At 37.4% G+C, this 13,762-nt stretch overlaps 1 protein-coding gene across 1 annotated transcript; it reads left to right on the top strand.

Annotated features, from left to right (window-relative positions):
- Window positions 1-4,617: 4,617 nt before the first annotated feature.
- On the top strand, window positions 4,618-12,763 carry LOC104598864 (protein DEHYDRATION-INDUCED 19 homolog 3-like). The gene is made up of 5 exons (XM_088902028.1): window positions 4,618-5,002; window positions 5,129-5,271; window positions 5,683-5,762; window positions 6,240-6,500; window positions 12,502-12,763. The coding sequence occupies exons 1-5, from the start codon at window positions 4,927-4,929 to the stop codon at window positions 12,611-12,613; spliced, it is 672 nt and encodes a 223-aa protein (XP_088758154.1). The 5' UTR covers window positions 4,618-4,926; the 3' UTR covers window positions 12,614-12,763.
- The last annotated feature ends 999 nt before the right edge of the window (window positions 12,764-13,762 follow it).

The raw sequence follows: 13,762 nt of genomic DNA, 5'->3' as shown, positions 1-13,762 counted from the left end.
TCGCTCGGGAAACTAGATACAAATGTTGATTCACAACCATCTCAAAACCTTTAAGACCCATATCAATCCTTGGTTCATAGCCATCAGCAGGAAAGGAAGATGTGCTATAGGACGTAGAGAGAAATAAGAGAGAAGAGAGGAAGAAGAATACGAAGAAGGAGAATGAGAAGAGAGAGAGAGAGGTTGGAGAGAGACTAGAGGCAGAGGGGGTTGTTGTTGTTGCCACTCGGGATCATGAATTTGAAGAAGATAAATAGTGATTTTGTTCGAATTTAGGTTCAGTTTTTTTCTCTTTGTTTGTTTGTTTGTTCATTGTTGCCCTCACTAGTCGAAAGTTATAGCGGTAAGTGGAGGGCAAATTTGACATTTTGTTTCTTTCCGTTAGCATTTAACGACAGTGTCAATTGTGAGAAACAATAGGGGTACTTGTTAGACAGTTTTGTATGCCCTTAGCTTCAATCAAAATGATGAACTTTATGAGTTTATTGTAAATGAATAAATATACATATTTGATTCATGTTCCCTTGGTATGTTTCTGTGTAATACCCTTAAACTGGACACTTAATGAGACTCGTGTTAGTTTAGAATGTTCACAGCCAGTGGGTCGGTCTGGGGAGACCTATCCTGACAAGGCTGACACTGTGGTGCCACCAAGTCGGTTGGGGTGGCTTGTCTCAGCTGCCAGGGTGAGACCCTAGGCACATACAGTGTAGGATTAATTGAATCTTTGAACTGGACCAGATTTCCAGTATTGCCCTGGACCTTGGAGATTGATGGGCAAAACTGGAAAGTTACACCCGACCCCTAGACTCGATTATGATACTACACTAGGTGTCGGATTGGGCTGTCTTTGATGTACCAATCAGTGAGATCCTTAGCGGGGGTCAAAACCTGGGTATGTTGGGACAGTCTGAGAATTCATCTGAGTGGGTGATCATAGTGACAGGATCAGCCCCTTTGTCGGACAAAGGTAATGATCGGGGATGCACTCTCACTGATGGAAACCAAGACTGCCGGCAGCCGATTTCAACCGTTGAGATTTGTTTTGCAAAATATATTTTATATAAGATATAAAAGTATATATGTATGGTTTCTAAATTGTTTGCAAGAAGGTTTTAATTCCCGGGATCCATATAAGTGGAGAGTGCAACACTGTTCCTTGCAGCCGAGGGAGATGTCCTCTCTTGTCGGACAGTGTATGATCATTATGGGCTGAGAGGTTAAGTGTAAGACCATTGAGGTTAATACCTGATGGGCTAATCTTGCATCTGCCCACAGTCCCTGGGTGTTACAAGGTGGCTTGGCCCAGGGACCTCTTAGGGTAAGTGTTGGGCCCGTAGAGCCCATTTGATGGGTTTCAGGGGGTGCACTGTCTTTAACAGTGTATTCGGCCAGGCCTTGTAACAAAGGCTGGGCCGAACCCATGTGGCTGATGTGTAGATCAATGCTTGGGTCCCACGCCATACAAGGAAGCCCAACTGGGCAGCAGTTAAGAGGGTTAAGTGAGCACATAAGCTTAATGGGCCTAAAGCCCATTTCGAACTGGGCTGCTTATTTAATTAATAAAGGGGCGAAATCTGAAGTGGATCAGCTAATAGGATTGGGCTTAGACCCTATCCACTTAGAGAGTCCAAGATCTAAATAAGATTTAGATCTGTAAACCTCCTAATCAGATTAGGAGATGGCTGATCTGATCTCCAGATAAGATGAGGATTATCCCTTATCACTTAAAGGGACTTCTAAACCAAATATGATTTGGATTAGCAACTCCTAATCTGATTAGGAGCTGATCCCTTTAAGACTATAAAAGAAGAAGGGGGCGGCAGCCTTTAGACACACAGATCATCAGGTTTCTTTGGTGCTGAAATCTAGAAGAGAGAATTCTGCTCCCTGCAAATACTCTCTTGCCGCCTCCCTGTTCTTGCCGCCCTGCTTTCCAGTTCGATCTCCACTTGTGGGAGAAGTCAAGATTGGATCTTGACATCAGTCCTTTGAGAAAGGATTGAAAGGAAGCTGTGCTCACATGCCATCTTACTGATTCTTGCGAAGGACAAAGTTCTTGGAGAAGAACACTGCTGATTCTGCTCCACCTGCACTGCGCCATCTTCAGTGGGAGCAGTCTTTGGATCCTTCCTTGGGCGTGAACACCTTCGTTGGGAGATATTACTTCTCCGTATCAGGTATAATCCTTCTCACTTCTTTTTGGTTCAAATCTGGTTCAGTTTATGGTTCAGAATTGATCATTGAAAATATGATTTTCTAAATGGGGAATACGATTCCCAGTTGAAGGGAGAGAAAAATTTTTGAAATTCGCCCCTTATTCCGCAATCTTTTGGGCGTCCATAGGATGGATCTCTCATCCCTTCATGTACTTTAAGATAATATGTAAACAACAATGGTAGAGTTAGCCAATTAGCTAAACCATAAGGGTAATTTAAGAAAATTGCCTTTATTTTTTTAATTTATAGTCCCTCTCTAATTGCAAGGATTGAAAATATAATTTGAATTGCCACTTTCACCTCATTTAGTAGTTTAATCTCCACTCATTAAGTCTTATATTTAAGATATTAATTCTCATGCTCTTTCATTAAAATCTATACTCAAGGTATTATTTTTCACCAATAAACTATACTAATTAGATCCATATCCAATACTTCTAATAATATAAAACTCATGTTTTTTAAAGCTGACTTAAAAATAAAACCCTTATTTTGTTCAAGTGGCAAGTAAGCAATTCAATCATATAAATCAACCCATAATGTCATAATTAAAAATAATTTAAAAAAAATAGAAATAAATACACAAATTACAAAAGAAAAGAACACATGTACAATGCTCTATGTAGGTATTGTAGGCTCCATGATCACCATGGCTTGGTCAAGCCTCCAAAGGTCTGGAGAAGTCGACGGGAAAGAGAGAGGACGTGGGGAGGAGAGGAGAAGAGGGGAGAGAAAGGAGAGTCCTCCTTATGAGAAAACCCTAGGTCTCAGTTATATTGTCCCCCTCTGCCCAATTGCTCTCCTCTTTTATGGAGAGAGAGCCAAGGCTATATGGAAAAAGACTTAAAAGAAGACTTTTCCTGTTAGGAAAGGAGATATTTCCTTTTCGTTTGACTATTAAGGGAGCATTATTGGAGTTTCGCTACGTGTCCAACGAGATCCTCGAAGACAAGGTTTTCTTTCCCTTAAGGATTTTCTATGTATGCTACATCTTTTTGTGACCCTTTTATACTAACGTGGTGCAAGTGACATCATCATTCGGTGGGTGCGCTTTTACTAAACCCATGTGACGTCTTATCACACACGTAATTTAAAGACACACGTGTAACTGACATTTATTTTCGGTTTTTCGTGGTTCTGTAATGGTTTCGGGTTCATCATAACTATGCGTGCGTCCGATGTTCGCAAATTCACGCACGTCTAAGATTCATCGCAGATTTGCGTAGGCCAAAGCTCATCGCGACCTGTTTTGGGTATGAGTTCATCGTAGATTTGCAATGAGTTGTGAATACATCGCAAACATGCGATGAGTTATAGGTTCATCGCAGACATCTGTGTAGTGTTGGTTTGACACCCTTTGTACTTTGATGGTCTTAGTGACCACTATGTACCCATGCTCTATATTGACCATATTAAAGAAAATTAAGCCTCTCAAGCAATAACTGTTTTAATTGATGATGATGATAAAATACAAAATTTAAAATCAATAAAAAATTATTTCCTATTTGGTGGTGGATCAACATTTCAACTTATAAGTCAAATGCGACAATCATTGATATTATAATTAAATAATAAAAAATTAATAAAGATGAAAATACAAACATTGACAATATACATAAATTTTGTAGAAAACATAGAAAAATTTAAACACATCTATAATTGTGAGGATAGAAAAATAATTTTTTATTGATTTTAAATTTTGTATTTTATCATCATCATCATCATCATCATCAATTAAAACATTTATTGCTTGAGAGGCTTAATTTTCTTTAATATGGTCAATATAGAGCGTGGGTGCATAGTGGTCCTGTGATGAACCTATATTATTAATACAATTCAACCATTTAGGTCAAAATGGGTCAATCCATGATGTCTCAATTAAATATTAAAAATTAAAAAATATAAAAAACATAAAAAATTATAAATAATACATAAAATTTATAAATATCTAATATTATATATTCACCATATTAAATTAAAATAACTATAATAAATAAAAAAATACACAAAATATTACAAAAAATCAAGCACACATCACCTGAAATTGCCACGTGCAAGGCATATGAACATTTGTTAGTTGTTTATAAGGATATCAACAATAAGAAGTTAGACAATTTTTTTCCAAAGCATGTTAATTATATCATTATATATAATAATGCTAATTTTAAATTGATCTCAACCCTTATTGTTGGGAAAAAAAAAAGATTAACTTTGACTGATGAGTAGAGAAGTTGGGCCAACACGATTCCGACCCGACCAGTCGGATCGGGTTAGGGTTGGGGGTTCAGCAATTCGATTTGGGTTAGGTTGACCTCAATCCGATCTAACTCGGTTCGACTTGCACCACCATCTGGGACTTTCGTCATTCATTTTCTCTTCACAAAGTCCGTGCATTGCACGGGTCCGGACTAGTGAAAAAAGGGAGAGCCTCTGAGAGCGAAGGTTGCTGGAGCTTTCTTCCACAGCGACTTCTGTGTTCTTGGTCATTTTTTGAGGAGAAAATCAGGGAAAAAGATTGTGAAAAGTTAGAAAACAGTTTTCTCCTTCACTCGTTTTTTCTCTTTTCATTTTCGTTTTTCTCTTTTTGTCCCCATCTATATTTCTAGGGTTCCTATTTGCTCAGTTAAACCAAACATTGCTCCTGCTCGGTGATAAAAAGTCAGTGGCTAGGGTTTCTAAAAAATCTTAAATTTCAAAGCCAAAATTCATGGAGGCCGATTCGTGGAGTGGTCGTGTTTCTACTTCCTCTAGGCGCTATCAATCAGCTCTTCCATCCCGTTCGGGTAAGTATAAAAAATATATTCTTCATTCGACAAAAAGATCTTCTGGGTTTCATTTTGGTTCTGTAGCAGTTCAGACTTTTGATCATAAATTTGTTCTGATCGAATATGGGGAAATTTATTGATCAGATCTTTACTTCGGGTTTGAAGAAATCGACGGCGATGATGACACGCGAGCGGAATTTCCTTGCCCCTTTTGTTCAGAGGATTTCGATATCGTTGGATTATGCTGCCATATCGATGATGAGCATCCTGTCGAAGCTAAAAATGGGGTATCTACCGCTCTCTCTCTCTCTCTCTCTCTCTAAAACTTTTTGACGTAGCCTGTGTGATAAAGAATCGCCTTATAAGAGCGTCTGGTAATGCTTTTGATGTTTTTGACTTGTTGAGTGCTATTGAATCATAAAATTCGCTAGTTAAATTCCTCTTACCTTCCATTAAGTGCGTCAATGGTTTCGGGATTTTTCCCCCTCCAGCTATACGTTAGGCACAGTGAGGTTATAGGAAATACCCCCACCCCGGCTCGATCTGCTCATGGGTGGAAGAGTGTGTGCCCAAACGCAAAGGAAGATGTTTCATTATCAGTGTTCGGTTTGATATGGTATTGCCTTCTTCATTTAGTAGGAGCTCGTCTGGAGATGTATTTTTAACGTATATCATCGGCAACTTGGTTGTATTTGCAGGTATGCCCAGTATGTGCAATGAGGGTGGGGATGGACATGGTTGGACACATAACCATGCAACATGGAAACTTCTTCAAGATATCCTTTTTCGCCCAAGTCGACAATAGATATATTTGGAAATTGCACTGAGTTTTAGTTCTCCTCATTGTTTTGAACTCCTAGTAGTTAGAAACCATGCATGTTTTTTTGGTAAGTGAAACCATACATGTTCCACAGCCATTTGTCTTCATATGCTTGATCTTAATCATGAGCTGTTGAATAGATACTCTTCTTATTGCAATAGTAGAAATAACTGAAAAGAAAAATAGAACTTAAAAAAAAAAGAAATTTCAGGCTGTTGAACTTTTTTTTTTCCTTTCATATCCTCTACACGTTTTACTCTTATTTTTTGTCACCTTTTATTCCTTTTAATATTTTGATCAATACCTCCCCCCTCCCCTCTGAAAGTCCTCTTGTTTGTATCTGCTTGATAAGTGACTAAAATTTTGCCATTTATATGATATGGCTATAATGCAAAGCTGATCTTACACACTGGATTTCTTGACTGGAGGTTACATGCAACGTAGAAGGAAATTCCGGAAAGGTGGATCCCATTCAACCCTTTCTTTATTGAGAAAGGAACTGCGTGAAGGAAATTTACAATCCCTTCTTGGGGGGTCTTCCTATGTAGTTTCTTCCTCCAATACTGCACCTGATCCATTATTATCCTCATTTATCTACAATTTGCCCACGATTGATGAGCCAAGGACTGTACCATCTAATTCTTCTGCTGAAGCAAGCTCGGTCAAAAAAAGTTTAGACGAGTCGGTATTAGAAAGGTATGTGGTTGTCATGTTTCTTTTTATGACATTTCTGGAACTAGAATTCTATTGTTCATAGAAATGAACTGTATTTTCATTTGCTGCACAAATTTTATCTAGTTCTTGTGATCCTCAGACAAATCAAGAAACTTTTCCTACTTGATTTGTTTGACAAGAAAATGGACTAAATGTGTAAAGAATAAATTTATGACAAACAACTAGAACTTGGTCTGTTGAGTAAGTAAACTAGTTGCATTTCACTGTCAATCTTTATCGCCCTTGACAAATAGTTAAATTTTATTCTTTTTATTTGGATGTTTTGGATTGGAGGGTTTAACGCATATGCTTGCCCTTGGAATGTGTATTATTACTATAGAAAAATACATGGATTGGATTAAAAAAAAACGAAGTGTCACATGTCTTAACTCTTAATTACAGTGAGCTGGCTTCTTGAGGGGGATGGTTGTCTAGGTCCTTCCTTCAATATGAAGTGTTTTATGATATGAAGCATCAAGGTTGCTTGTGATCATATTCTTTTTCCCAGTGTTAGCATGCTTATGATCATGCAATTTTAGATACTTTACTTTTTTTTCCAGTAATAAAGGCAGTAGTTAGTGGTATTGAAACCTTGAGCGGTTGATATTTTATTTACACATTCAATTTGCTAAAGATAGAACTAAATATGCGGCAAAATTCTATGTTTTGAGTTAAAGAATGAACAGGCAATATAATATAAAATCTTCTAAAAGAAATGCTTTAATCATCAAGAAAGGGTTCCTTTGGTTATGTATATTGAGGGAAAAAAGTGAAAATGAATGACATACATTGGTTAAGCTATGGATGAATTTTACTTGGTTTTATTAGTTTCCTTTCTTACGTATGCATCAACAAAGTGAAGGCAGAACGCTTTTTACTTGGAGTAAATAATTTATATGTTGTTTAGTAATTGGTACATTGATACTGTGGTTTGATGAAGAGTCGACCAATAATGTGATTTTTACTTTTTATTTATCAAAAAATGGGATTTTTACTTTTTGAGTAATGGTATACTCAAAATGTTCCAAAATTAAATGAGTGAATTGTATTTTAGATGGAGTTATCAAAAGAGCTACCTCAGCCAAGTGTTATGAGATAATTTTGGTTGTTTTTAGTAAGAAGGGTCACATTTATTAAAAGCGGGTACAGTTGCTGTACTTCTTTCTTTATTTATTTTTTGTAAATTTGATTCAGTGGTTGTCACTTGGGCAATTTTTGGTTGTCATATGGCAATAAATTCGATAACCATGCCCACTTAAAGTTACATTTTGTCAGATGGGAATATATTTGATAACAATACCCATTTAAAGTCTCTCTTTTTTTTTATCAGCAAAGAATTAATTTTATTAATCAGTGAAAAGCCGGTTACAATACAGTCAACATTCCAACAAAGCCAAAAAACTACAATTGTGCCCAAAACAGCTGCTGCCTATGGACCCTCTGCTTAGTTAATGAATCAGCCATTCCATTTGTAGTCATTCTGATCCAAGTGAAGGAAGCATTGAGTCCCCTTGCCAGACTTTCTATCTCTCTCAGTGTGTGTCTATATATCCAGGGACCATTACACGTTGTAGTAGTCCAAGAGATGACCAGTTTTGAATCCCCCTCTACCTCCAAATTTTGAAAGTTTGCTTGCTTAGCAAGTTTTAGACCTTGTAACAGCGCTAGCAGCTCAGCCTTTATTGAATGTCCTACCCCTAGCGGACCCCTGAGTACATTGCCAATACTTTCCATGAACAATCTCTAAATACACCCCCCTATGCCTGCCAGTCCTGGGTTTCCTAAAGAGCTCCCGTCGAAGTTCAGCTTTATTTTATTGCCATCTGGGGGCTTCCAGTCCATCACTTTTTTTTTTTTTTTTTAATCTTTCCCTTTAGTGGAGTGTGCAACATAGTTTTCAAGGCGCCAAGGCGAGGCTAGGCGACAGGGGAGCGAGGGGGGCGCCTTGTCACCTAGTCGCCTAGGCGGTGGATTTTTTTAAGTAAAAACATGTATCCTAGGGTAGTTCTCTAGGTTCCATAATCATATTTCCTTAATAAATACCCATAATTTTCATAGGAAAAGTATAAACTTTATTTTGAAGTATAGAAAATCAACATATTCCAACATAATCATGAGAGAAAAATTAAAAAATATAGGGGCTGAACCCCTATTTCTGTTATAGGAAAAGAAGAAAAGAAAAGGTGGAAGAAGAAATTAGTAAATAAACACACAAAATTAGTAAAGAAAAAGAAGAAAATGTGTTGATTGGACAACATTTTATGTTCTTCTTTATTGGTTCAGGTTTTGAAGTCTTTGAGGGTTCAATACAGCATTTAGCAATGTTTGTGTTGATTAAACCCTAACAAATAAGAAAATAATAAACAGAAATTAGTATATAAACACACAAAATGAATATTTTAGTTTAAAAATGTCCATTTTATAATTATAACCTAAAAAAATTAAGAATACAAAAGTTTTTTATAAAACGCTATAGAAAACTGCTTGGCGATTAGGCGAGGCAAGCCTCCAAGGGCGCCTTGTCTCCTAGGCGTCGCCTTGACAACTATGGTGTGCAACTTCATTCCATTCTCTTGTAATGTCAGTCACTAAAAAGCTTTGAAAGAGCTCTAGTGTTTTTAGCCAACTTGCAACCTCTATCTTTATAGAATCCACAATTTCTTCTTTTGACCTTCGCTTTTCATTGAAGATCCTTGCGTTTCTTTCTGCCCAAACAGTCCACACCATTGCTGCCCTAATTGCTTTCCACATTACCCTTCCTCTTTTCGTCGGTTGCCTTAGGAAGTTTGAGTTGAAGAGACTCACTATATCTTGAGGAGTAGTCCACCTGCAACCAAAGAGAGCGCAAAAAGAGTCCCAGACAAAGAGCACAACAGGACAATAAAGCCGTAAATGAGGTAGGGATTCACCACTTGCCAAGCAAAGAATATACACACAAGGAGAGAGGCATTTATTTGGCCTCCTCTTTTGAACCATGTCATAGGTATTCACCTTTCCAAGGAAAACCTCCCAGCACAATGCTTCGACCTTGGGTGGAATAGGCTAACTCCAAATCTCTTTCACCGGGAAGTTCTTCCCCTCCCCCCCCCCCCCCCCCCCCCCCAATAGGTTGAACAAGAGAATTGAAAAAAGAAGCACAGGTAAAGATACCATCAGAAGTGGTAGACCATACCACTTAAAAGTCTCATTTTGATAACAATCTACTGGTTGCTTCATGTGATAGATTCCTGTCTGAATTGCTACCCTTTTCTCATATTGTCCTTCTTAGGTAACATCAGAGCTCACAGATAGAAGACAAGGTTGATGGGTAGCATTGCTTTAAAAACCAACAAAGTATGCTCTGAATCTAGGGGAAAATCTGGGAACAGTTGCTGGTTTTCTTCTAGTAGCAGAGAACTACTAGAAAGAACAAAGAGAAAGAAGCAATCATGTGTTTCTCCAATACTGATTTCAAGACAAGAAAAGTAACTATAGAGAAGAAAACAAAATAACTCGTTCAATTTTCGTTCGATTCTTCTGCTGTTTTAGACAGATTTACATGTATATATAGACTCATCAAAGCTTAAAAATTTGGCAATTATTAATATTTTTTGATCAATTACAGAAACATAATTCATTAATTATCAAAGAAATAAATACAGTTAAGAGAAAGGTAGAGATAAACTCTCTTAGCTCTCCCTAAAAAGATATAGTATTACAGCCATGTCCAAAACAGTTGATCCTTCCCGCCCCATGTTTAGCCAAAGAATCAACAAAAGAATTATCATCTCTTTTAACCCATTTTAGAGTAACATCCATGCCTTGCATCAGCCACTTTTGCAATAGGAAGAATCAAGTGGGTTGGTGGGGTTTCTATTTTCTGGTTTCTACATTAGAAGTTTATACTTTCTAAGGTTCTACTTTTAGAAAGTGGGTTGGTGGGGTGTCATCTATGAGAAGAGAACCTTAGAAAATAGAAACCTCAATGTAGAAACCAGAAAATAGAAATTCCTAAAATAGAAAGCTAAAAAATAGAAACTCTTCAAAATAATAGTTGCCTAATAGTTTCTTAAATGACAGAAAGCTGCTAAAATATGTAACTATAAACAGAAACTTTCTGGCAGGCATAAAAAGAAACAATTACAACAAAAACTATCTTCTTCCAAGATATCTTTTTTTCCCTTTCCGATAGGTAATCTGCTTCCAAATCTTGGTCCTGCTTTGGTGCAGTTATTGATTCTTTTTCCTCCTTTCATATGTTTTGGTAACTTAGGGATGCTCAAATCTTTCCAAAAATTGTTTCCATGGATCCTAGGAAAATTCCCTAGGTTCCATTAGCTAGTAGCAATATTATTAATTGTTTATAATCTTCATACAAAATGATAATCTTCACTTAAACATAGAAAATCAACATATTCATTAAAAAATGGAAGGAAAGAAATTTCAGAAAACAGAGGAGTTGAGCCCCTATTTTGTCTTGGGAAAGGAAGTGTCGCAGTTGTTTGGACAAATCACTTAACATGTTAGCCTGCCTTGATATTTCTAAATTTCCATAGTAAAGTAGTAGACTCTTGAGGGAATTTCTATTTTTTTCATGTTTTAGTGGGTTGTGTGCATTTGGGGTTACATAGCGGGTATAAATTTGGATCTAAGATCCAAGAACTCAGATCTCAGATCTGCATCTGTTGCCGCTGCCTCGTCGTCGTCGCCGCCGCTATCGTCGCCGGTGAGCTTCGAATCCTCCTCTTCCTTCTTCTTCCCTCCTCTCCTTCCTTCTTCTTTCTTTTTTTTATTCTTTCTCAGCCAACATCTCTTCTTTCTTATATGAGGTTTGCATATTAGGGCAAATCTCATATAAACATTTGCCCTAATATGCAATCCGTCTGAACCGTTCGACCCAGATGATTGAACCACTGACCTGGAAACCAGTAGCTAGAATGGTTCCATTTCTGGGTCGGTTTTTAAAACTTTGGGTATATCTTGAATCAGTTTCTGTTGTCAATTTCATGTCACTAAAACGAGACCCGTGCATAGGTGGTCATTGTGGAGCTTAGCTACTGAACTTCACACAGATTTTTTCCATGTACTAGGTAATGAATTGCCCTTACTCCTTAAGTATAACTCGAGAAAGAAGAGTAGAATTGAGTAGTGACCGAGTCACCTATAGTTCGATGTGGCCACATGGCAGAGCAGAACCTGTAAAATTTGGTACCAATCATAGATTGGAACATAATCCAACATTGTCGACGTGGCAGATCATAATAACTTATACCAAGGCTTGTTCTCTGAGAAGGCCACCGATAAGCTTTGGTGCAAATCAGAGGTTGGTACAACAACCAACATTTGATAAGTATGATTTTACCAAGGTTTAATTAATTGACTGTCTAATATGATTGATATTCTGGAAATTGAAAGGATATACTGGGGACTCGGTTTTCCAGGTCACTGATTCTAATTGCAAAATAGTGCTATCTCTTGGGCCACATTGGACCATAGATGATGACGCTAATTTTCTGGTAGTATTTCACCTCTCTCTCTCTCTATTTATTCTCCAGTAGTATTTTCAGTAGTACAACATGAAATAGCACTCCTAGGGTGAGTAGTGTTTCTTTTGGAGTAGCCAAGATACATGGGTTTGCATATATCTAAGAAAGATGAACTGCTTCATTGATAGTAACCTACTCATCATTGTAATGTGGCATTTTTTGGAACCCTCATCATGTTGTACTTAATATTGCCTCATACCAAACACACTGCATAGTAGAATAGTATGTAGGCGTGGAACACAACTTTTGCATTGGAGACCATTTACCATTTGCTAGGAGGTGCCACATTTCATGTGGAGTGTTTGATCATTCGTTTCTGTCATTTGGTTATGTTCCTAGACCAATAATCAATTTGAGTTCTATTTTGCTACTGCTGTTGAAATATTGTGTTAGAATCATGCGTAATTCATACATTTTGCTCTACTTGAATTGAATTTGGCATTATTGTGTGGTGACAGAAGCGTCCAACCATCATCTCCTGTATCCATTAAAGACCAAGAGGAGAAGGCTCGGAGATGCGAGTTTGTACAGGGGCTGCTGTTGTCCACAATTCTTGTTGACAAATTGTGAAGAGAGAGCATTGAATATAATGTCCTTTTACAGATGGAAGTATGTAGCTAGTCCAAAATAGTCTAATGTGATCCCCTGTTTCATCTTATTGTGCATAATGGAAAGATGATGAATTTTATGCTTATTGTCATCCATCGATTCCATCCATCCCATAAACGTCATAGGTAGATGGTTACTTTGCTTCATGAGATCTATGCTCTCCTGTCGCTGGGAGACCTTTTTCTCCATGTTAGGGTAGCTTGGGTTGGGGAGGAGGGAGCAACAGTTGCTGCAAAACACCCAAACCCATCCCCAAAGGACCCAACACAAAAATTATTTCTAGCTTGATCTTGGCAGTTGGCACGATAGGTTAATCGGTAGCAACTCCTTTGAGTCGGGCTAAAAAAGCTTGGATATTTATCTATAAGCAGCTGCCCCACCCGTTGGGGAGATGATAAAGGAAACTTCTGGTTGCAGCATTTCCTCCCATCAACTGGTTGGATTCTACACGATTTCTATAAGCGAAAACATGAGTTGTCAGCCCCGTGCCAATAAATTAAAACTCAAAAGTGAAGTCTTGCTTATGATTATTAGAATTTGAAAGAAATAACCACTTTTGGTAAATAAAAACATAATGTCAGCTGAAATTAAGCATTCATCGGTAGGGGTGTTCACGTGTCGGTTAATTGAACCGTGGTTTTTTTTTAATCGAAACAACCTGATTGGTTTTTTAAAAATCTGAACCGATGCAACAGGTTAATTGCGGTTCAGTTTTTTAGTTTTTTATACACTTAAAATTAAAAAAAAAAAAGGAAAAAAACATCTCTCTTGCATCCCTACTTCAATTTAATAACAAACTTGTATACCTGTATCAATTTACAAATTAAAATAAATAAACAACGAAAAATATACTACTGTTTAGGCAAAAAACAAATATAAGCATTCATTCATTCATTAATTCTAACAGTCTCAAACAATGAAAAATACATTTATTCATTATAAAAATGCAAAAAAATAAAAGAAATACCTAAAAGAAAGAAGAAACACAGCAGAGGGGTGAGGGTGAAGTGGTGGCTGGTTTGCCGGTGCTAGATTGGTTGGTGATTGCTGTCGCTTGAAGTGAGAGATTGAGAGGTAGCAGAGAGAGAGAGGGAGAGAGAGAGAGAGAGA

Source organism: Nelumbo nucifera, chromosome 3, assembly GCF_055504915.1.
Source record: "Nelumbo nucifera cultivar China Antique chromosome 3, China Antique-T2T, whole genome shotgun sequence".
NCBI classification, from domain to species: Eukaryota; Viridiplantae; Streptophyta; class Magnoliopsida; order Proteales; family Nelumbonaceae; genus Nelumbo; species Nelumbo nucifera.
This window is presented reverse-complemented; position numbering and strand designations above follow the sequence as displayed.